At 41.2% G+C, this 26,481-nt stretch overlaps 1 protein-coding gene across 1 annotated transcript in view; it reads right to left on the bottom strand.

The window, feature by feature from the left end:
* The window catches only part of LEPR (leptin receptor), a 51,860-nt gene that overhangs the window by 22,528 nt on the left and 2,851 nt on the right, over window positions 1–26,481 (bottom strand). The window contains exons 2-5 of the mRNA XM_069981397.1: window positions 11,087–11,146; window positions 6,960–7,271; window positions 5,661–5,784; window positions 2,325–2,500 (exon numbers count right to left, since the gene is read on the bottom strand). Of these exons, the coding sequence (XP_069837498.1) occupies window positions 2,325–2,500; window positions 5,661–5,784; window positions 6,960–7,271; window positions 11,087–11,123 (649 nt within the window). The 5' untranslated portion in view covers window positions 11,124–11,146. The remainder of the gene's footprint in view (window positions 1–2,324; window positions 2,501–5,660; window positions 5,785–6,959; window positions 7,272–11,086; window positions 11,147–26,481) is intronic.

Raw genomic sequence — 26,481 nt, 5'->3', positions numbered from 1 at the left:
ATAGCTGTAACCCTTCTCTCCCCGGACAGAGAGCGCTGCATGTATGTGCCCACATCTGCCCTGCTCATTCCTTCATGATCCCTGCAGTCTCTGTCCACCCTTGTGTTTCCCATCCTCTCCATTACTGTACAGTAACTTATATCATCACATATTCTGCTGTTTCTGAATGTTTGTTTCATCTGTTTTACATGTTATTCAGAATAATGAATCATTATTTTGGGGTGTGGAACCAATTGTCTGCATTTTCATGATTTCTTATGGGAAAATTTGTTTTGGTTTAAGAGTGGATTTGGATTACAAGCACGGCCTCGGAACGAATTATGCTCGTAATCCAAGCCACTGTATTAGGCTGTTCCCCCATGTTTACCACTCCCGCTAGTTTTTCGATGCTATCTGGTCACTTTCATTACTATCACTGTGACGCAACCACATTGTTTCCTTATGGGACACAAGGTAGCAGGCAACCTTGTTTCACATAGAGCAGGGATGAGGAACCCGCATCTGTCCAGTTGTTGCACCACTACAATTCCCATCATGCCTTGACAGCCAGAGCCAAAAATGTGACTGTTCAGTCATGATGGGAATTGTAGTTTTGCAATAGTTGAAGGGCCAAATCACAGGTGTCAAACTCAGGCCCTCCAACTGTTACAAAACTACAATTCCCATCATGCCTGGACAGCCAAAGCTAAAGCTTCGGCTGTCCAGGCATGATGGGAATTGTAATTTTGCAACAGCTGGAGGGCCACTGGTTCCCCATCCCTGATATATACTAATACTAATTTTTAAATAATAATGTAACCTTTCCTTTGTATGGTGTACACTATTTTAGTGGTCAGAATTGGCTGACCAATGCAGTTATGTTATGCAGTCCATCACCCATTGACTATATATCTTACACAAGCAGTGACAGATGATGCGTTTGGTGCAAAATATTGCCTCACTTCTGCCATTCGGTTCCACTAAATAAGTGAACAGAGCATTACATTGAGCACTGACACGCTTATTGATCTGTGTCCTATAAGAGATTCGCTCCTCCATGTGATAACTCATTACATGGAGAACATTAGGATTCCAGGGAAGTGTCTGTCCAAAAGGCTGGACGCTCAGACACCGGCAATTATCACTAATGGGAATATTTATCAATGTCTTCAGCAGCCGACGCCGCGAATAGAAGACAACAACACAATTACTGCGAATGTAATTTCCACATCACCAAGGGGGCAAAAATCTGTGAATTTATGTATGGCTTAAGGTTAAGATCTGTAGGTAATATTTTCTCATTAATAGGAACTCAAGGGAATGCTTGGCTGAAGATGTCTCAGAAGATAGATGATAGATAGATAGATAGATAAATAGATAGATAGATAGATAGATAGATAGATAGATAGATAGATAGATAGATAGATAGATTTTAAAGGGAGCAACAGGAGATATATATGATGGATATGATACAATAAATATATGGTAGAAATATAGATATGTGACAGATAGAAGATAGATAGATAGATAGATAGATAGATAGATAGATAGATAGATAGATAGAAAGATAGATAGATAGATAGATAGATAGACAGACAGACAGGAGATAGATAGATAGATAGATAGATATATGATAGATAGATAGATAGATAGATAGATAGATAGATAGATAGACAGACAGGAGATAGATAGATAGATAGATAGATAGATAGATAGATAGATAGATAGATAGATAGATAGATAGATAGGAGATAGATATAGATGATAGATAGATAGATAGATAGATAGATAGATAGATAGATAGATAGGAGATAGATATAGATGATAGATATATGATAGATAGATAGATAGGAGATAGATATAGATGATAGATATATGATAGATAGATAGATAGATAGATAGATAGATAGATAGATAGATAGGAGATAGATAGATAGATAGATAGATAGATAGATAGATAGATAGGAGATAGATATAGATGATAGATATATGATAGATAGATAGATAGATGGAAGATAGATAGATAGATAGATAGATAGATAGATAGATAGATAGATACATAGATAGATAGATACATAGATAGATAGTATATATATATATATTCAGTTGTAGAATCTTTTCCTGTACACTGACAAAATGATCAATATTTGTGACTAATGGAAAGCCATTGAATGGGTTGCTTGTGCTTCATACCAACATTTCCCCTTTATAAAAAAGAAATCTGCAGAACATCCGCTCTTAGTGAGGTGCTGTATACCTGATGAGATGACTTCTCTGTCTGTCATTCTATGGAGCACTCAGGATTCTGTACATTAATGCTTTCTGTATACTGAAGTGTCACTTACTAATAGCAGCAGTATGGAGCCGCACCGGAGGGAAGCGCACAGATTTGACAGGGTCGGCAATTTCTATCCACAGGATATAGGAGTCATTGTACGCAGCGGGGGAGAGGCAGCATGTACACCTCTCATGGCTGTCACATCTGCAATCAGCTCCCATTTTGTCTTCATCTTTGTCATCCCTATAGAAAAGTTATGGAAAAATGTTCCATATATCAGGACACAACCCATCAAATGTCTCTGTGATTAGTGAGATAGCTTAACGGTATAATCTCAATTTAATGGCTTATAAACGAGCTGCATATATAAGTTACACCCCTACCCTTCTCTAAAGATTTGCTATTTAGAAAGACCCTAACTTCCAATTTTCTTCCCATCAAAAAGTGGGAACATTGTTGTTTCTCATCTGTATCCTTGGTATACTGCATGGATGGGGAACCTTTTGCCCTCCAGCTGTTGCAAAACTACAATTCCCATCATGCCTGGACAGCCAAAGCTACGCTCCGGCTGTCCAGGCATGATGGGAATTGTAGTTTTGCAACAGCTGGAGGGCCAAAGGTTCCCCATCCCTGGTATACCGTCTCCAACTATGAATAGTATAGGGCCCATTCTATTCTTTGGGCCAGTGCATATGACAATTGATTCCATTGTCTTTGGATTTGCCTAGAACCCAGATGGCAAAATATAGGAAATAAGATTATATAGCCGGGATTTGTAGTCCTCAATTCTATACTTCTTATCCATGACAGCAGGGAGCCCGCGGATGACACACCATTGCCTGTCTGGGCCAACGGTTTCATGGTTTTGTGGTCAGCAAAGCCATTATGGTCGTGTGCAGGAGATCTCACACCCAGAGATTGAAAACTTGTACAGACTTAAAATTTCTCACTCTGAGAGTCTGTGACAATCAGCCTCACTATTCCATCTCCTTGCTGATTAAAGCGGTAGTCCACCTTTTTTAAAATCAACTGGTGCCAGAAAGTGCCAAAGACTTGTAATTTACTTTTACTATTAAAAAATCTCATCTTCCAGTACTTATCAACTGCTGTATGTCCTGCAGGAAGTGGTGTATTCTTTGGTGTATTCCAGTCTGACACAGTGCTCTCTGCTGCCACCTCTGTCCATGTCAGGAACTGTCCAGAGAAGCAGCAAATCCCCATAGAAAATGTCTCCTGCTGTGATCGTCCAGGTGGGTCAAGTGGTAGGGTGTCAGTCTCGAGAAACCTCTCCTGCTCTCCAGACTGGAAAGAATACACCACTTCCTGCAGAACATACAGCAGCTGATAAGTACTGAAAGACTTGAATTTTTTTTTAATAGAAGTAAATTACAAATCTCTGGTACTTTCTGGAACCAGTTGATTTGAAAGATTTATTTTTTGTGAGCTACCCCTTTAATACAATTAGTACAATGTATCAGTAAAGTAGACTGGATATAATTGTAGCTAACTCTCAGGGTACTATTACACGGAACGATAATTATCGTTCTGTGTAATAAAGACAGCGATCAGCCGATGATCGTTGTCATTGGCTGATCGTTGATATAGGTTCTGACCTATAATTGTCGGGCGCCGAGCGCGCACCGCTAGGTGTAATAGCGGTGCACGGCCACTGACTGACGATATACGTTACCTATCCAGGTTGCAGGGCTCCTCTTCCTCTGTGCTTCTCCCCGGGTCCGCGCGCTCCAGCTTCAGAGTGCCCTGTCTCAGCTGACAGGCTGCTCAGCCAATTAATGGCCGGGACCGCTGCAGCCAGTGATTGGCTGAGCGGCCTGCCAGCTGAAAAAGGCCACTCTGAAGCTGGAGCGAGCGGACCCGGGGAGAAGCACAGAGGAACCCTGCAACCTGGACAGGTAATAGATAAACCCTTTAAGCAAGGGCTGCAAGGATATCGGTAACGATGTCCATGCAGCCCTTGTTAAATGATTATCGGGCCGTGTAATAGGCCCAATAAACGAGCGCCGATCTAGCAGATCGGCGCTCGTTTACATTTATTATCGGGCCCCCATCGGCCCGTCTAATAGCTGTGAAAAACAGTAGGTTGGTCCTTATTTCATTCACTTACAGATAGCAGATGTGTTTCCACTTCTATTAATATGTACGTCTTATGTTTTTTTTTTCCAGTCCATTTAACTCTTCAAATTTTATTTTAAGAGCGCACAATGTGGAGCTCTCGGGAGCGATGTCCCTCCGCTGCTGCAGCACATATGGAACAGGACATTGCAGTTCTGCTCTGGTTTTCTTGGAATTATTCGGGAATCTTGGCATGTTACATATGAATCGTTTACAGGCGAGAACGTAAAACGGTCAGCGCTCTGTTTTGAATCTTTCCTAATCCCCTGCAAGGATACACGCTGTTCCTTTTGGCTAACCTCTAATGTTCTGTCTTCATGTGGCCGACAGATTGAAACTATTCTGCTTGTGGCTCTAACACCGCTCTCCATGCAGAGCAATCACTCATAGCAAAAATACTAAAAGAATCACACTCACAAAGATCCTGCAAGTTATGTCTGCATAATCCGTCTAATTCTAATAATTTTACCCTTTTAATGAGGTTCCTGATTCCTCCAACCTCAAACAAATCAGGTTTAGAAATATCCCCTATGTTTATAGTGGTAATAACATTATTTTACTTCCTTTCCGGGGTCTATAATACATGACATCTACTTTTGGTGCAGACTGACTGCCTGTTCCTAGCCCATCAGGTGTACAGCCTGTAAAAGACTTCCTGTTCCTGTATACAGGACACTCTAGCTGGGAATTCAGCCAACTCTCTCTTTCTCACTTTCTTGATTATAATCCCTCCCACTATGTGGAAAGGAGGTAGAGTTTACAGTTCACACAATGTAACTTTTGTATTAATCACAGCTGTTGTTGCAAATCGGCAACAACGGCCGTGATTAATACAAAAGTTACGTTGCACGGCAGTCAGAGGGAATTCCGAGCGAAGTGTATACACATAGTATACACTCCGGCAGGATCCCTAGCGTCTGCAGGGAAAACTGACATATCAGTTTTGTGCGGCCGCTATTCATTGAATAGTGGCCGCACAACACTGACAGCTCACACAATGAAGAGTGCAGCTCCAGCCACACTCTCCATTGTCTGCTATAGTGAATTGGGATGCGGGCACTCACAGATGCGCCCGCATCCCAATTCAGCACAAATGAAGTTCATCTGACTGGTACTGAAGTACCGTCTGGGATGAACTTCACTGACACCGGTTGTTCTGTGACACGGCCGGGTCACAGAATGGCCTGTTTCATACGATGTGAACCCGGCCAATCAGGGGTAATTATAGTATCATATGACATGGTGTAAGCTGCTGCACATACACACTCACCTTGAGTAATATAAATGAGGCACAAACTCCATTTTCACACGCTTCTCCTGTGTCACATACTGTATCTTGCAGGTAACCAGGGTAGTATTGACTTCCATAAAGCACTGCAAGTGCCACGTGTGATCTGCCATGTAAATAAATACACATATTATATGTACAGGTCGACTGGTATAAGCAAAATCGACTTCATTGTACTGAAGGGTTTTTACACTTCGAGGTCTAATCTAATGCTCAGGTCCTCCTCTAGCATCTGCCATCTATAATACTGAGGTCCCCTAATGTGGCAGAGGAGCCCCAGGGCCTCCCCAGACACCACAGCTGGATGCATCCTCATATATAAACCAGTGTAGAAACATTTACAAAATGCGCCTCTTGCTCTCTACGACCTAATAAGCCCAAGTATAACGTGAGCAGCCTATTGATTCCATTGGAGGGAACTGTGTATCGCTTCATTTCCCCTGTGTTGGCGCAGCAGGGAAACTAAATGTTTGCTGCAGGGTTCCCTATAAATGAAAGCTGACTGCTTCAATTCCCAGTAGTATGACGCCTTGTGATCATTCAAACCATGCCGTTTACTGCTAACATTTTTTAACCTGAAACTTTCTGTACATTCACATACAAAAAAAAGAAATTACATATTAACATAATATTTCTTATCCTGAGTTAAATCCTGTATTATACTCCAGAGCTGCACTCACTATTCTGCTGGTGGGGTCACTGTGTACATACATTACATTGCTTATCCTGTACTGATCCTGAGTTACATCCTGTATTATACTCCAGAGCTGCACTCACTATTCTGCTGGTGGGGTCACTATGTACATACATTACATTACTTATCCTGTACTGATCCTGAGTTACATCCTGTATTATACTCCAGAGCTGCACTCACTATTCTGCTGGTGGGGTCACTATGTACATACATTACATTACTTATCCTGAGATACAATCTCTATTACACTCCTGAGCTGCTCATGGTTATGCAGGTTTCAGTTATAAAAATTCTCATAATTCCCTGCATATTCAGCGTGTTTTTCTTGAGATTTGCATTGTTGGAAATAGTCATCATTACACCAGACACTGTACAATCATCTTATATAGAATAAATTAATTCCTCCATATATTATAGAGGTTCAGCTCAGGTGCTGGAGAAGGGGGGGGGGGGTTGTCTGGTAAAAACCTGCTGACTGTGGCCAATAACAGCCAGCAGAATTGTGAGTGCAGCTCTGGAGGACCATACAGACTGTAACTCGGCACCAGTAGAAGATATGTATCGACATTGCTCTAATGTCCACTCACCTACTAGATGGGAATTAGGAGGGAACATAAGCTTCTTGATCTCCACATAGTCCTGAACAGTTGTGTCAGGATCACGTCCCATCCCATTCCAGAGGCAGAGGATGCCATACTCTCCAGTTTTGCTGTGCTCCACATTGATACATGAGAATTTCCTCTGCTGTAACGCTCCATGCCGCTCGGTGACCATTCCTGGCACCAGACCTCCAGGCGGTGGAGAATATGAAGAATCATTGTTGTACAGGTAAGAGAGATAGACTCCTGATGGAGGAAGTATGTGCACCTCAGACGAGACTATGGATATGGTCAGACATTCTGGGGAAAAATAATTACTGTTATTAGCGGCCGTATTAGTAGATGAATCTTCTGTGCAGCAGTGGTAACAAACCCGCACTTCTCTCATGCTGGGAGTTGTAGTTTTGCAAAGACTGGAATGACTGATATATAGTATTACTACAAGCCTTGAGATCCTTTGTCATGCTACATGTCTCAGCAACTTCATGCTCTATATTTATATTAAGTGTCAAGGAGGTGTGGCCAATGGCAGCATGCATACCTCCTTCCTCCCCCACCCCTGATTGCCCTATATGATTGATGTCCAGAGCTTGGCTTCTAGCCCTTTTTTATTTACAAGTTATATAACTTATTTAAAGACAACTTAAACTTATCTTTTTATATATATATATATATTTTTTTTTTTTTTACATTTACTGGCAGCAGTAAGGGCTGACATTGCTCCTCTGCTGCCACCAGTGGCTGTGTTGGGAACTGCAGGGTCCCAGGACATTTACATATCACTAATGCTGCTGGATGCAGATACTGAGCCTCCCCTGATGTCTATATAATACATGTTAGTATTAAAATAGTTATTACTCTTGGGGAAGTGTCTTGTTAATAGCAGCACCCCATAACATAGAGAGTAGGATACCTGTCAATCACTGTTCGCACTGCTGTATTCTTGCAGTGTCCCAGAGAGGGATCCACTGTCTTTTCTAAACAAGTATAGGTCGGTATTATATGTGTGTATAACCTCTGAGACTGTAGACTGTAGTATGCAACTCCTGCCACTAGATGTCACTGTTCTACTGCACAGCTGATAGCTAAAACTGTACAGGACTAACCTATTTACGCTGGGGGACTTCTTCTCTATTTCTGCCACCTCTGAAGGAGTCTAGAAATAACTAAGGTACAAACTCTAGTCAGTAGTTTAGCTAAGTGCAAAGGATGAGTCTCTACTGCAACTTGCTAGCGTGTCCCTGGACTGGTCTCCTGGACAACTAGCTCTTCTACTAGGTGGAGATGAACTCGCTATGATCGTGTTACTCCGTGCCCACATAATAGCATATAGACAGATGTCCTTTCCTGTGGATTCAGGACTTGTGTCTACAGCCCCAGCTGAGCCATTGCGCCTAAATAGGCCCAGTGATGTGTCAGTATCCTAACTAAACCTCCCAGCACAACCAAAGCCTATTTCAACTACCGCTAACTATCAGTATATTGTCTACCTGTATTCAACTCATCTGCCATAGTCTCAAGTGTATCTATCTATTCTATTGCAAGTGTGTTCAAGTATTTCAAGTCACTATTGTACTCCTAAAGGTTGTCAAGTCTTATCAGGACTCTTTGTTTCTCGAGTATTGCGAGATACTCGTCCGAGTAAAGAGTACCATCGAGTACCCTAATACTCAATCGAGTACCAAGCTCGGACGAGCATGCTCGCTCATCACTAGTAATCTCCATTCTAATGCTAACATGTATGATATAGACATCAGGGGAAGCTCAGTATCTGCATGCAGCAGCCCTAGTGATATGTAACTGCTGGGTTCAGGGCTTGTGCAGCCTTGCATTAATGCAAGATCAAATTAACCACCAGTTTTGTTCATACTCTATAACCACGAGGACACATAGATTTGCATGAGAGCTGTGTACACAAAACAGTGGGTGGTTTTTAAAGACTTTTAGCAAAGTAGTTTCACTTTTTGTTGTCATGCTGATTCTGAATCACATCACATTGACATCCGAAGCTGCATTCAGAATTCGGACGGTGTTCATCTCATCTCACAATGGTAACAGGAAAAAAAAAAAGTAGGTTCGGATGGAAACATAGACTGTGAGCTCAAGCGCCTTCTTGTGGTGCGGTGAAGATCAAGGATTACAGTGTATTACATATGGAGTGGCCAATATATATAGTTATTATAGGACCCAGCCACGTCTAATTACATTAGCAATGAACCATGTAAATCTATTGATCAGACAGTGACTAATAGAATTCTGATGGATTGGGAGAGTGTAAAATATAAGAAGAATAAATCTGCATCCTGACACACTGTGATGCTTACCCAGGGGATATGGCTGGACAATGATCCTATCAATATATAGATAAGTGGTTTATGAGTGTGATGTAGTGTGAGGGTATATTGTTCATGTCACATGATTATCACCCACTAATCAACCACTTTACACGGAGCCATGGTGGACAAGCTGGGGACCAAGCCAATATTCAGCTGATCAATTATCAGATCATAATAAACCTGGTATATCTCAGTAGCGTCAGTATCACAGCTGTCAGTAGTATCTGGGGTTTTGGCATTTAACATGTTGTTGGTTGAAAAGTACAAATAAAAGGCAAAAATACCAGGTGCATCGCTGTTATAATCAATGCACACAAAGTGTGGCCATGTTCACACAACGTATGTTTAGCATTAATCACGACTGTGATTTATGCTAAACATACAATGTATCTGAATGAATGAAATCCCAGCCAGAGTGTATACACATAAGGGGACATTTATCAAGCTGAAAAGGCGTATTTTTCGGCCAGATGCAAATAAATATTCGCATCTGGCCATTTTTCACCTGCTACGCCATGGGGGCGGGGAGGGGGTGTGGAGGGGGCGGAACGGAGGGGTCTCAGGGTCCGCTTAATTCATCATTTTTCTCGCAGAAAAATGATCAGGAAACCTCTGCCAGCTCTGAGCTGGTGTAGATTCCTGCTGCACATACTGGTGCACACGGGATTAACGTAGAGGCAGTGCTCCTCTACATAAATCTCTGTACTGTCAGAGCTGCAGGGATATTTTTAAGTCCAGTGCAGAAAACACCGGACTTAATAAATGTCCCCCATAGTATATGCTCCGGCCGGGATTCCATCCAGCTACACAAAAAACTGACATGTCAGTTTACACAATGGAGCGCGCGGCTCCGGCCGCACGCTCCATTGTGTGCAGCCGTGTATTGGGATGCGGGCGCATTTGAATTCACCAGAAATTAATATCACCCGGACGGTACTGCAGTCACAGAACAGCTGGTGTTATACTATGTGTGAACATGGCCTAAAAATGCAAGATAGATAGATGATAGATAAATGATAAATAAATAGATAGGAGAGAGATAGATAGATAGGAGAGAGATAGATAGATAGATAGATAGATAGATAGATAGATAGGAGATAGATAGATAGATAGATAGATAGATAGATAGATAGATAGATAGGATACATGACATATAAATAGATAAAAAGTTCAAAAAATCTGCTGTACTCGCAGATGCTATACTTCAATTCCGTGGGTTTAATATCTCATGTGCAAAAAGACAAGCAACGTTTCTGTTTGCTCTATGCAAACCGTTTTCAAGCTGTGAGTGAAAACGGTTTGCATAGAGCAAACAGAAACAGTGCTTGTCTTTTAGCCCATGGGATAATAAAACCACAGAATTGAAGTATAGCATCTGCGAGTGCTGCAGATTTTTTTTAACTTTGTATGCAGTTCACACCTTGGCTCCTGGCGTGACCACTAACACCCACAAACAACCAAGCACCGTGATTTTTTTTTTTGTTTTGTATCTAGATAGGTAGATAGATAGATAGATAGATAGATAGATAGATAGATAGATAGATAGATGGATAGATAGATAGATAGATAGATAGATAGATAGATAGATAGATAGATAGATAGATAGATAGATAGATAGGAGATAGATAGATAGATAGGAGATAGATAGATAGACAGATAGATGATAGATAGATAGATAGATAGATAGATAGATAGATAGATAGATAGATAGATAGGAGAAAGATAGGAGATAGATAGATAGATAGATAGATAGATAGATAGACAATCTTTATTTCTTACCTTGAAGTAGGGCTGCTAGTATCCATCGCAGGACCATGTCGCCTTCCTCTTAGGACAATCCTGAAATATAATACATGATCACTGTAAACAGCAGTAAACTTTCTTCTTGACCCTCACAATACGACATCGACATTCCTGCAGCATGCAAGGTTTATTGATCAATCTATTCCCTGTCAGGAGGATGCAGATTAACCCCAGTGCCGGTGACCCCTGCGGCCCCCATCCCCCCGCCTCTGGTCCTAATTATCATATTAATTCAGGTGAGTTATGTTTCCTGCAGATTTGTTACTTTGATGTTGTTTGTATGCATTGGAAAGACCTGCCGTGAATGAGTAATGTGTATGCGAGATCAGATACCCTGCATACTATGAATGATGGACGCCTTCATGTACTTCATTAGAAAGAACAGTCTTGCAACACAGCAGATGTAATCACATAAAGGAAGAAAGGAAATGTCATCAATAATAATTCTATGTAACGCCGGCCTGGTATCCACAGGGTAGCAAATACCTGAGCATTTCCCATTTTAACATTCTAGTAGCTATATCTGTCTCTAGGAAAGTTGGGTGACAAGTAATATCATCTATAGGTAGACTCCATCACGAACAAATAGGGAGCAGTGTGCAGGATCAGACTACACAGGGTTTGTTTGTAGTCTGTTACTATGGAGACACATAGTCCTGCATAGGAGCTGTATACACATAACAGGAGGAGACTTACACAACCTTATTTTCGTTCTATGTCTTATTTCAGATGCAATGGAGAAATAAAGAAAATAAAAATAGGTTTTGAAGGTGGACGTGCTCTATAAGCTGAACTACAGCTAATCCCTCTGCGTTTTTATTAGAAATCAAGTCACATTCGAGCCCCCTGAAGAGTCATTTATAAAGACGTTTCAGGTCACAGGATTATAGGAGAAATGGAATCTGTTGCATTATAATGGAATTGCTTTGTTAAGTCCCACACTCCAGTTATTCAATATCAATAAAATTCGCCTCTGTTGTTAAGCTAAGGTAGGGTATATATCGATGAATGCAGAATACCAATATGGTCAATGCAGATTGTCAGCTATACACCAGGTTGGTAACAGCAAACCATTCTATTGAACTGGAGCACTGGAGTGTTTTTTATTAATTTGGATAAGTAAATGGAAAACAGATAGATAATAGATAGGTATGGATGGATACATTATAGAGATAGATAGGAACTGTCTGTAATCTAATGGATCATATAGAACAGATACAGATGCCACAGCAGTAGGCATAGCCCAGAATGATGTCTGTGTTGACATTGTACCTGGCTGTAAACACAACTCTGGAACTCTCAAGTTTTAAAGGACAACTCCGGCCAAAATGTATTTTTTAATATGTTATTACATAAGCAAAGAGACAAATTCCTAATGTACACTAATTATTTTAGAAGATCAGGAAGGCTTCAATTTCTCTAAAAAAAAAAAAAGTGATGTCATGACCCGGTCTATACCTGAAGGGTCCAGCAGGGGGCGCAGTAAATATAGAAATTACATGTATAATGATAAGTTCTCACGACGAGTTTTGACATTTTTTTTTTAGAGAAATTGGAGCTTGCCTGATCTACTAAATTGAAGGAATTATCACTATATGTGCATTCCCCATAATTAGTGTACCTTAGAAATTTGTCTAGCATGGCCCAACCCCTAATTTGAAGGATTTTTGGGGAGGGCCATTGCAACGATCCCTTGATTGACAATGCTGCCCCTTGCTTCATTATTTTGATGGTCGCACATCCCCTAATAGGAGGAAATGTGACAGTGAGGAACAATAGTTTTTCAGCAAATCTGAACAAAGTGATCAGATCAGGTGGCAAACCTTTTCAGTTGATAATCATTCTGCGTAATAGGACTCTTACATGGGCCGATTATTCTGCAATAAATCGCTAAATTGTTCAAATTTAATCAATAATCTTCTGGTGTAAATGCAGCAACGATCAAACAACGAACGAAAAGTTTTGGACCGACCCCAAAATCATTTATTGTTTGCAAGTCTTTCAGTGTAAACACTCATCATTACAATCGTATAAATGACTTTTTATAAATATTTATCTTCTCGTCTAAATGCCGTCCAAAAGAAAAGATCGCTTGTTGTTCGCTAAATAAGAATTTTAAGCGTAACTGTCATTTCAGGGCCATTTTTCTGAAAACATTAAATATCAACAGTACAAGCGATTTTAAGAAGCTCTGTAATAGGTTTTATGTACTAAAAGAGTTTCCTTCTGTACTGAAAAAACTATCTCCCAGCCTCCCCCCTCACATCAGATGAAGCAGGATTTCTGTCTCCATTATGTGGCTATGGAGAGGGGAGGGGCTGTTAGGAGTGACTGAGCACAGAGCAGTCCTGCAAAGCACAACACCCTGCAATCTTCTCTCAGTAAGTTCATAGATAAGCACTGACCTTTCTGATACCTGAATTTAGCGTTTTAGGTGCCCAGAGAGTCTACAAACAGCTGACCTTCATGTCACCTCTTCCTGCTCCCTCATCTCCCCCAGCCCCTCCCCCCTTCATAGGCTTACAATGGAGAGAGAGTCTGTAATGAAGACGTGTTTGCCTGATAATGCACAGATAAGAAGTCAGGGGGGAGGCTGGGAGATTGCTTCTTGAGTACAGAAAGAGGCTTTTTTGGCTGATGAAACCTATTACAGAGTTTCTTAAAATCGCTTATACTACTGATTTCTGCAATAAAAAAAAAAACATGACAGTTACACTTTAAGCAATTTATCAGTAAGTATAATAGGATCCTTAGTAATTCAGGTATATTTCAGAATTGATGACTACCGTCTCAGGATCACCTGTACGGACGGACTCGTACCCCTTACTTCAGCTACTCCAATCAGGCATCTCCATATTTCAATCAATCCTGAGAAAGGTTTCTTAATCATCTGAGGTTTCTCTAATATTCAAGCAATCCCATAAGGATTTTCCATTATTAAAACAATCTTCTGAGGCTTTTCTATGACCAATCCCCTGTGGCTTCAAAGTGAATCAGCTGAACCACTGAGGTTTTCCCATGATTTAACCAATGATCAGAGGCTTTACCAAAAAGCAACCAATTCCTTGAGGCTTTAAGATTAAACCAATTACCAGAAGCTCCTCCATGATTCAACCAATCACCAGAGGCTTCTTCATGAATCAACTAATCCTTGAGGCTTTATCTACCAACCAATCCACTGAGGATTCTCCATGATTTAACCAATGTCTTAAAGCTTCTCCATGATTAAAGGGATTATGCAGCACTACAAAAACATGTCTACTTTCTTCCAGAGACAACACCACTCGTCTCCAGTTTGGGTGCAGGTTTTGTAATTCAGTTCCATTGAAGTGAGTGGAACTTAATTGCAAACCACACCTGAACGGGAGACAAGAGTGGTGCTGTCTCTGGAAGAAAGTGGTCATGTTTTTGTAACGCTGGATAACCCCTTTAAGCCTATTTCCTTGAGACGTCTCCATGATTTAACCAATACCATGAGGCAACTCCATTAATCATATAATCCAATGAGATATCTTCATGTTTCAACATATTCCCTCATACTTCTCCAGGAATCAGCCAATTTGCCAAAACTTCTTCATGATCCCACCAATCTCCTGGGGCTTCTTCTTGATTTTACCAATCTCCTGAGACATCTACATTATTCCACCAATCTCCTGAGGCTTCTCCTTGATTCCACCAATCTCCTGAGACATCTACATTATTCCACCAATCTCCTGAGGCTTCTCCTTGATTCCACCAATCTCCTGAGACATCTACATTATTCCACCAATCTCCTGAGGCTTCTCCTTGATTCCACCAATCTCATAAGGCTTTTGCTTGATTCCACCAATCTCGTGAGGCTTCTCCTTGATTCCATCAATCTCCTGAGACATCTACATTATTCCACCAATCTCTTGAGGCTTCTTCTTGATTCCACCAATCTCCTGGGGCTTTTGTAATTTATAGTCAATTCCTTGAGACTTTTCCTTCAGTTTTCTGGTTAGATATTTTGATTATTAGACAGTAAAGCCTGATATCCTCATTACATTAGATCTCTGAGGACCAACAATGAAGTTCTGAGTCTCCATAACTGATGTTTGTTCTTCCCCACTGGTTGACAGGTTCAAGAAAACTTGACAATGTGTCAGTCCACATAAAAAATCAATTTCATATTCTGAAGACCAATTTGACAGAATCACCAAGCTATAACTCCCAAGTTACTCTCTTTCGATCTCCTATTCTGTATCCATATTATAAAGCTGTTCGAGATGGAAGAATAATTCTGTGTTTCTCTCCCGGTCTAACTGGTGTTCTACAAAACATGACCAGCTTATTAAAGGGCCAATTCAAGGATATAGATATATTCATTGTAATCAGTTTCATTACTTTTTGTCCATACTGAGGAAAACCTTTTTAGCTCTTCTTGTTTTGGTATACCAGTTGCTTTTTTAGAAAGCAAAAAAAAAATATTGATCACAAAATACACCTCAATCCAATGCTATATGGGATGTAGAGGTTTCCTGATGGGGTCCAAACATACAGCAGTACTGTATAAGTGGTGCGTGACAATGAAGGGTCTTGGGTCTTTAAACCATGGGCCAAGGAGCTTTGGGCTTTGAGTGATACTGGGATACACAGGTAAGAGGGCTAGTCTTCCAACACAGGAGCCAGAAGCAACAAACTCTGCAAGCTAAGTGCTTTTATATTGTATTGTGAGCGAGTTTTGGAGCGTGCGAGTTTTAGATCTGAAGTGTGTTTTTGTCTCAAGTGTGGGACTTTAATATTCTGGGAAGGAGTATATAACATACCTGTTACTGAGTGATATCTGTCCTTACTGGGTTTATAGATAACAAATCTCTGTACACATATAGTATATAGCAAGGTACTATAGATTAGTTTATCTGTATTTATTTTCCTAGGGGTTATATACATTGTATCTGGTTTACTTGGGACACATTACTATAGCCTGTATATACACAAGCTTGCTGGAGGTTACACAGGTGGAGGGGGAGGGGACTGATTGCTAATTAAGAGTTGATAAATTACATCTGTGTGAAGCCTTCCAGTCTCTTCCAACACAGGAGCCAGAAGCAACAAACTCTGCAAGCTAAGTGCTTTTATATTGTATTGTGAGCGAGTTTTGGAGCGTGCGAGTTTTAGATCTGAAGTGTGTTTTTGTCTCAAGTGTGGGACTTTAATATTCTGGGACTTTAGATTAGGGGAGTTTTAGAGGAAAACAAATTGTTTGTTTACTTTTGAACACATTGTTTGCTTTTGTTGCTTGTTTGTTTTTTCTTTCTTTATACATAATATCCCCATATAAATGAGCGCCATGTTTGACAATGCGGCCCAATGTACATCTTGTGCGATGTATGCAATCCTTGATCAACCGATCGAGGGTGCATACCATTGTGGGAGATGTGTGCATGTTGCTGGTTTGGAAGCCCAGATCCTGGATCTAAATGAGCAGCTGCAACGATTGAGATGCATTAGCAAACTGGAAAGGGGTCTGGTGCTCACTGAGCAAGCACTCCAAGGGGTAGATGGGGGAGAGTGTGATAGCATGGAGGTACAGGAGGAAGAGGCAGCTAGTTGGGTCACAGTGAGAAAAAGGGGTAGAGGGAAGAGTGTGAGGGAGGCCAGTCCTGATCTGGCACACCCCAACAAGTTTGCCAAATTGGCGGATGAGGGGGATGTTGATTCAGGGGTGGCATTGCTGCAGCAGGACACTGCCTCTGAAAGCCAGGGGGGTGTCTGCTCCAGTAAGGTGGGAAACAGGAGTTCAGGGCAGGCCAGGCAGGTACTGGTAGTGGGGGACTCAATTATTAGGGGGACAGACAGGGCAATCTGTCACAAAGACCGGGATCGTCGAACAGTGTGTTGCCTTCCTGGCGCTCGAGTTCGTCACATCGCGGATCGGGCTGACAGATTACTGGGAGGGGCTGGCGATGACCCAGCAGTCATGGTGCACATTGGCACCAATGATAAAGTTAGAGGTAGGTGGCGGGTCCTTAAAAACGATTTCAGGGACTTAGGCAGGAAGCTAAAAACTAGGACCTCCAAGGTGATATTCTCTGAAATATTACCTGTACCACGAGCCACACCTGAGAGACAGCGGGAGATTAGGGAGGTAAATAAGTGGCTCAAGAGCTGGTGTAGGATAGAGGGGTTTGGGTTCATGGAGAACTGGGCCGACTTCTCGGTCGGTTACAGGCTGTACGGTAGAGACGGGCTGCATCTCAATGGGGAGGGTGCAGCCGTGCTGGGGGAGAAGATGGCTAAGAGGTTGGAGGAGTGTTTAAACTAGGGACCGGGGGGGAGGGCAACTACAATATAGTAAGTAAAGACAGAGTAGATGGAGAGCTGGGCCTAGATTATGGAACTGGGGGTGGAGCGGCGGGAGGGGTTAGAACAGTCACTAGTGACAAGAGGAAAGGGAATATGGACAAATATATTAAATGTATGTATACTAATGCTCGAAGCCTCACTAATAAAGCTGAGGAATTAGAACTCATAATGGTTGAAGAGAAATATGATATAGTGGGGATAAGCGAGACATGGCTGGATGAGAGTTATGACTGGGCTGTTAATATCCAGGGTTATAGTCTATTCAGAAATGACCGTAAAAATAAGAAAGGGGGAGGGGTCTGTCTATATGTTAAATCATGCCTTAAGCCTATTCTGCGGGAGGATATATGTGATGATAATGTGGAGTCTCTTTGGGTAGAAATAAGGGGAGGGACGAAGAATAATAAAATTCTTATAGGAGTGAGTTATAAACCTCCAAGTATAGTGGAAAAATCAGAAAATCTTCTTATAAGACAAATAGATGTGGCAGCGAAGCAGGGGGAAGTCATTATTATGGGGGACTTTAACTACCCAAATATAAACTGGAAAGCAGAAACCTGCAGCTCCAGGAAAGGAAGCGTGTTTTTGGAAATAGTAAAAGATAATTACCTTTCCCAACTAGTAGAGGAACCAACAAGAGGGGGGGCCCTTCTGGACCTGATCTTAACCAATAGGCCCGACAGAATATCAAAAATAGAGGTGGGGGGTCACCTAGGTAATAGTGACCATAACATAGTAAGTTTTCAATTATCCTTCAATAAAATTATTAGTAGAGGGGCTACAAAAACATTAAATTTCAGGAAGGCTAATTTCCAAAAACTAAGAGAGGACCTTGGGAACATAGACTGGGACAATGCCTTCAGAAATAAAAGTACACAAGAGAAATGGGACATATTTAAGAGCATCCTGGGTAAATCGTGTGAACTACACATACCATATGGGAATAAACGTAGTAGAAATAAGAGAAATCCAATGTGGTTAACTTCAGCTGTAAGGGGTGCAATAAATGATAAGAAACAAGCATTCAGACTACTAAAACAAGAAGGTAGTGGGGAAGCATTGAGCAACTATAGACTGAAGAATAGAATGTGTAAAACGCAAATAAAAGAAGCAAAAATAGCAACAGAAAGAAGGATAGCCACAGAAAGTAAAACAAATCCCAAAATGTTCTTCACCTATATAAATAACAAAAGACTTAAAACCGAAAATGTTGGTCCCCTCAAAAATAATCTGGGTGTAATGGTGGAGGGGGAAGAGGAAAAGGCCAGTCTACTAAATACATTCTTCTCTACTGTATTCACAGAGGAGAATCCCATAACAGACGACATGACTAGGGATAATGTTAATCCTCCCATAAATCTCACCTGCCTAACACAACAAGAAGTGGGGAAACGCCTTAAAAACATTAAAATCCATAAGTCACCGGGCCCAGAAGGTATCCATCCTAGAGTTTTGCAAGAATTAAATACTGTGTTGGACAGACCGTTATTCCTAATATTTAAAGATTCTATTACGACAGGGATTGTTCCACAGGACTGGCGCATAGCTAATGTGGTACCGATATTCAAGAAGGGGTCAAGGAGTGATCCTGGAAACTACAGGCCCGTAAGTCTAACATCTATAGTAGGTAAAGTATTTGAGGGGATTGTAAGAGATGCTATACTAGAGTATCTTAATGAAAATAATCTTATGACGCAGCACCAGCATGGATTTATGAGGGATCGGTCCTGTCAGACTAATCTGATCGGCTTCTATGAAGAGGTAAGTTATAGACTGGACCTGGGGGAGGCTGTGGATGTTGTGTATCTGGACTTTTCAAAGGCATTTGATACTGTGCCGCATGAAAGGTTGGTCTACAAAATGAGGATGCTGGGACTCGGGGAAAACGTATGCAAATGGGTAAGTAACTGGTTGTGTGATAGAAAACAGAGGGTGGTCATTGATGGAAAATATTCAGATTGGGTTTTAGTTACTAGTGGGGTACCTCAGGGGTCAGTGTTGGGTCCATTTTTGCAGATGATACTAAACTGGGTAAAGTAATCAGTACAGAGGAGGATAATATCATATTACAGAGGGATTTGGAGAAGCTAGAGGCTTGGGCGGAGAAATGGCAAATGAAGTTTAATGTGGATAAATGTAAGGTTATGCATTTGGGCCATAGAAATAATAAGTACAGTTATGTGCTAAATAATAAAACACTGGGTAAAAGTACTTCCGAAAAGGACCTGGGGGTATTGGTGGACAGTAAACTCAACTTTAGTGATCAGTGCCAGGCAGCAGCTGCCAAGGCTAATAAAATAATGGGATGCATCAAAAGAGGTATAGATGCTAAAGATGAGAACATAGTTTTGCCTCTTTATAAATCACTGGTCAGACCACATATGGAATACTGTGTACAGTTTTGGGCACCGGTATATAAGAAGGACATAGGTGAACTGGAGCGGGTGCAGAGGAGGGCAACAAAGGTCATTAAGGGAATGGGTGGGTTACAGTACCAAGACAGGTTATCAAGCTTGGGGTTATTTACGCTAGAAAAAAGACGTCTTAGGGGCGATCTGATCACAATGTACAAATATATGAATGGACAGTACAGAGATCTTTGTAGTGGTCTTTTTACTCCTAGGTCTGTAACAATGACAAGGGGGCATCCTCTACGTCTAGAGGAAAGAAGATTTCATCATCAGCATCGACGCGGGTTCTTCACTGTGCGAGTGGTAAGACTGTGGAACTCTCTGCCACATGAGGTTGTCATGGCCGATTCATTAAATAAGTTCAAGGGAGGACTTGATACTTTTCTTGAACAATATAATATAACAAGTTATGGGCATTAGATTTCTGGTGATACGTTGATCCGGGGATTGTTCTGGTTGCCATTGCAGTCGGGGGGGGGGGGGGGGAGGGGGGGGAGTTTCTCCATGTGGTGGGGCGGTTGTCTTCTGCCCCGTGGGGGTTTTTCGCCTTCCTGGATCGACACAGTGGGATTCTCCTAGGTTGAACCTGATGGACTCTTGTCTTCTTTCAACCTTGTTTACTATGTTACTATGTTACTATGTTAGTCCTCACTCCAATCAAAATTTGGGAATTCCAGAAAATTTTCAGGTTCCTTATATATTAGCAGATACAAAGGGCATCTAACTCTTGGCACAGCTAGAATTTACACAACAATGTGTTTGAATACAAAGAGTCCATTCATTCCAGGGGGCGCCATGTATTACTTTATTTTTCCAGTGGAATAGAATTTTTTTAAAATTAGCTTTTTGCCAGTGCCGGCAGCTGGACTTCCTTTGGTCAGTTTATCATTGAGAAAATCTTCTAAGAAAAGAGCAATGCCAATGTAGGGGGGGGGGGGGCACTTAATCAGTACAAAGCAAAATCATAGTTCCACTTTTTAAAATTTTCCATTTTTTTAAAAAATATTTAAAATTGCTCAAAAGTTTTAGCGGAGTGATTCGGTGTCTTATTCCATCACGACATAATGCACATAGAGCTGGCTCCAACACGGTGGCACTGTGCAGTGTTTTTGGAATAGATTGATCTCTTTAGCGACACACGGCCACCGCGGTCACCAATCTCACACCTCCAGATTAGCTTCTTTGAGGCGCTATGAAATGTCCCCGAACCAAAACAACTCATGATAACTTATAGAACTAGAAGAACTTACAACAACTTCACCAACAACATAGAACATGCAAATATCTCCTGAAACGCGTGGGGTCATTTCCAGCATCTGCCTAGAATAATTGTGTTAATACTGTGATTTCATTGTTCATTCCCCTGTACATTGCTGCCTCCCTTTAAATGACTGACCTGCTAACCTTATTGCACACCTCCCAGCAGGGACTACAGCACCGCGCACATTACGTCCTGTTCCAATTTAGCTTTTTATTTTACCCAGTAACCCAGGCTGGTTTGACAGTAAAGTCATTATTTGACACAAGTGAAATGTAACATTCGCATCTATAATGGAAGAGCTCAGGCGTAAACTGGTAAAAGTCAAAATTACGTGGCGCTCATTACGAGTCCATCTTGGCAGCGCCACGCGGTGCTTATTCTGCAGGTGAAGCAATTATGCGCTTGTTACTAAATCTCTCCCCGCTTCTCCTAAAAGCTTTGTAATATTGAACCTGAGCAAATAACAGACCTTTCTATATCAATTAATACTCTACCAAGGGGAAGGTAAACACGGTGAGTAAGATTTCCCTCTCTGTTCTCTTGTCACCTACCATTTAGGCATCTACCAGTACAAGCTGTACAAAGCGTTTGTCTAATACATTGGATATGGCTGTGCCGCCTCTTGCCTCCACTAGAGAGCGATCCGTATAAATATTCTATTGAAGTCAATGGGAGTTATCCGTAGCATCTGCCCCTAGTGCTGGCAAATAATTGAGCATCAGAATCATAGCGTATATATTAGGAAAATGCTCCTAACCATTTATGCTTCTTAAAGGGGTACTCAGGTGAAAATCTTTTTTCTTTAAAATCAACTGGTTTCAGAAAATTATGCAGGTTTGTAATTTACTTCTTAAAAATCTCAAGTCTTCCGGTACTTACCAGCTGCTGTATGTCCTGCGGGAAGTGGTGTATTCTTTTCAGTGTGGCACATTGTTCTCTGCTACCACCACTTTCCATGTCAGGAAATGTCCAGAGCAGTAGCAAATCCCTATAGAAAACCTCTCCTGTTCTGGACAGAGGTGGAAGCAGAGAACACTGTGTCACACTGCTAAGAATACACCACTTCCTGCAGGACATACAGCGATGCTGTGCCGATGCATCATGGGATTGATAGCAGATTTATTTATTAGTTGGAAATTTGAAAGTCAAAATTGGTTGAACACAGGTCACATGACCCAGGTGCATAAATAAAATATGTGGATGCAACAGAGCTGGGATGAAACAGATGACACTGCAGGAATAGAGATGGTGAGTGTGTATTATATGGGAAAAAATAAAATTCAGGAGTGCTTCTTTAGCTCTGGGGGCAGATTTACTAAAAAGGTTTAATTTGCAGCAAAAATGTGGTTACATATGCAACAAAGGAGCATGACTCAGCTTAGGAGGGGTATAACTTGTTGACAAAGGGGCCAACGGCACAAACCACTGTGATAAATCTAGTGCATTTGTAGACTGTCTAGTCTCTGTATTACTCAGCACAGAATATTGGATTTCTTTATCTTTAGAAGAATGGTGTTCAAAGGTCAACATTCACTTTAAGGGATATTGTGAACCAAATCAACCCCCTCCTTCAACATTCACTTTAAGGAATATTGTGAACCAAATCAACCCCCTCCGGCAACATTTACTTTAAGGGATATTGTAAACCAAACCACCCCCCTCCTGCAACATTCACTTTAAGGGATATTATGAACCAAACCAACCCCCTCCTGCAACATTCACTTTAAGGGATATTGTAAACCAACCCCCTCCTTCAACATTCACTTTAAGGAATATTGTGAACTGAACCAACCCCCTCCTGCAACATTCACTTTAAGGGATATTGTCAACCAAACCAACTCCCTCCTGCAACATTCACTTTAAGGGATATTGTGAACCAAACCAACCCCCTCCTGCAACATTTACTTTAAGGGATATTGTAAACCAAACCCCTCCTGCAACATTCACTTTAAGGGATATTGTGAACCAAACCCCTCCTGCAACATTCACTTTAAGGGATATTGTGAACCAAACCAACCCCCTCCTTCAACATTCACTTTAAGGGATATTGTGAACTGAACCAACCCCCTCCTTCAACATTCTCTTTAAGGGATATTGTCAACCAAACCAACTCCCTCCTGCAACATTCACTTTAATAGGCTGGGTTCACACTACGTATATTTCAGTCAGTATTGTGGTCCTAATATTGCAACCAAAACCAGGAGTGGATTAAAAACACAGAAAGGCTCTGTTCACACAATGTTGAAATTGAGTGGATGGCCGCCATTTAATGGCAAATATTTGCTGTTATTTTAAAACAACGGCTGTTATATTGAAATTATGGCCGTTATTTACTGTTATATGGCGGCCATCCACTCAATTTCATCATTGTGTTAACAGAGCCTTTCTGTGTTTTTAATCCACTCCTGGTTTTGGTTGCAATATGAGGACCACAATACTGACTAAAATATACGTAGTGTGAACCCAGCCTAAGGGATATTGTGAAGCAAACCAACCCCCTCCTGCAACATTCACTTTAAGGGATATTGTAAACCAACCCCCTCTGCAACATTCACTTTAAGGGATATTGTGAACCAAACCAACCCCCTCCTGCAACTTTCACTTGTGCCGCCCCAACACTACTGGAATACCGATTAACTAATCTTAGTGACTTATCCTCCGTTTTAGGTCATGATGTCAGTGTCTTGGAATACATAGTGATCTCATGATGACATCATCATATGCAAATGAAGAAGCCCCTGGAAACCCTCCAAGTTGTTGTGCTTCTGTCTGGCTGAAGCATTGTGTATAAATCACAGCAGACTCGTAACCTGATTCCCCACATCTTCCAGGAAGCGTCGATATCCACTGGCTGAATATTCATTATTTCACAAGCAGGTGCCGCTCTATAAAACACCTCTCGGTTATCAGAGCTCATTAACGTCTCCTTAATAAACCTTCTTATAAATGACTGAATCCAAGCGGAGGAGATCGCCATGATATACATAAGGGAGCCAGATTTAAAGGGGAAACGCAGACAATGTTCTCAATCTATGGTATATACAGTTTGCTATTAGAGATGAGCGAACCGGGTTTGGGTTCCAGTCCATCCGAACCCGAACTTTCGGCATTTGATTAGCTGGGGCTGCTGAACTTGGATAAAGCTCTAAGGTTGTCTGGAAAACATGGATACAGCCAATGACTATATCCATGTTTTCCACATAGCCTTAGGGCTTTATCCAACTTCAGCAGCCACCGCTAATCAAATGCCGAAAGTTCGGGTTCTGATCGACTCGAGCATGCTCCAGGTTGGCTCATCTCTATTCGCTACAGTCATCACATTAAGATAATAGGATGTTATTGACCTCCCTGCCGAGTAATTATCTGGCGCTTAAAGGGATATCTGGAGATATCTGGATATACTCTAATAACTAATAACGACAGGATAGGATTTTTCTAAGAGTTTCCCTTTAAAAAAATATTTCCCTTCAATGACAAGTCTTCATTCTATTATGAAACACATTCATCATGAGTAGAGATGAGCGAACCTGGAGCATGTTGGAGTCCATCCGAGCTCGAACTTTCGGCATTTGATTAGCGGGGGCTGCTGAACTTGGATAAAGCCCTAAGGTTAGGTGGAAATCATGGATATAGTCATTGGCTGTATCCATGTTTTCCAGACAACCTTAGAGCTTTATCCAAGTTCAGCAGCCACCGCTAATCAAATGCCGAACGTTCGGGTTCGGATGGACTCGCTCATCTCTAATCATGAGTCATGTGATCAGACTGACATCACTAGTCCACAGTCAATAGATAGCTACCATGTCATATAGTATAGTTAAAGGGGTACTCTGGTGACAAAAAAGTTTTCAAATCATCTGGTGTCAGAAAGTTATATAAATTTGTAATAAACTTCAATTTAAAAATCTCAAGTCTTCCAGTTTTTATCAGCAGCTGTATGTCCTGCAGGAAGTGGTGTATTCTTTCCATTTTGACACAGTGCTCTCTGCTGCCACCTCTGTCCATGTCAGGAACTGTCCAGAGTAGAAGAGGTGTTCTATGGGGATTTGGACAGAGGTGGCAGCAGAGAGCACTCTGTCATACTGGAAAAAATACACCACTTCCTGCAGGGCAAACAGCAGCTGATAAGTCCTGGAAGACTGGAGATATTTAAATAGAAGTAATTTACAAGTCTGTATAACTTCCTGACACTGATTGATTTAAAAACTCATGTATTTTATTATTATTGTTATTGTTGTTGTTGTTATTATTGTTATTATTATGACTAATAATTTACAAAATATTTTTACTAGAATAGAAAAAAAAAGTTTTTGACTGCCAAGACATTAGTTATTCAGTCTAACCCCAAGTCTTCCAAGACTTCTCATGTCTGCAGCCAAAAAGAACTTTGTAATACACGCATCATACAAATCAAAAACATTCCAAGAGTTCTGGATCCCTATATAAAGACAGTCAATGAAAATCAAAACAATAAGGACAAATAAGAGAATAAAGTTTTAAAGGGAATAATTGAGATCAGAAAAACATGGTGGCATGTAGAAACAGCGCCCCCACTAGTCCTATATTGAGTCAAAGCCAATACTGTAATAACAAACACAGTTTTATGAGCAAGAGTAAAAAAAGAAAAAATGTAAAAGAAAAAATTGGCAGCACCTCTATGTCTCTGTTCACACTGCAGGTTGCACGCTGCTTGTGGCTTAAGTACATACAAAAAGTGCAACAGCAACCCACAGGTGCAATATCTTACCGTATATATATTCCTCCCAGTGTACACTGGTAGGAGTATATACGGTAAGATCTTGCACCTGTGGGTTGCTGTTGTATTTTTTGTATTTTTGTCTGTTATGAGCAAGAGTGGCGCTATTTGTTTTTTTTTTATTTATTATTATTTCATACAACCCTTAAATTTACACAAATTTTACCCAATTCTTTAAAGGCATTAAAACGTCTTTGGATGGATTTTAGTGCTATCCTGAAACTTGTCTTTGGAAGTTATTGGATTCTTGCACAGTTTGTTTCCTTGCAAGATCCCGTTTTTGCAAAGCTTGTTTCTCAGGGTCCTAGTGCCGTCTTGTTGTCTCTGTTAGGTTTATAGTCAAGGGCAATTTGCGAGGATAGTAAGGTTAAAGTGACTGTACCACCAGGCCCAGGCAGAAGCACTGGAGGCGGGCCGACCCACCCTTAGTGGGAAGAAACCCCAGCCCCTCCATGACGTGACTCCATTAGAATCAATGGAACCCCATCATACCCCAAGGGTGGGTCGGCCTTCCGCCTGGGCCTGGTGGTACAGTCACTTTAAGTGGTGTTTAGAGTTTAGGGAAAGATTAGGGAGAGTTAGGGTCAGTTCCTGCATTTGTCTTTGTTGTATCATC

This window comes from Dendropsophus ebraccatus, chromosome 8, assembly GCF_027789765.1.
Source record: "Dendropsophus ebraccatus isolate aDenEbr1 chromosome 8, aDenEbr1.pat, whole genome shotgun sequence".
Lineage (NCBI taxonomy): Eukaryota > Metazoa > Chordata > Amphibia > Anura > Hylidae > Dendropsophus > Dendropsophus ebraccatus.
Note: the sequence above shows the minus strand (reverse complement) of the source record. Positions and strands in the feature narration are given on the sequence as shown.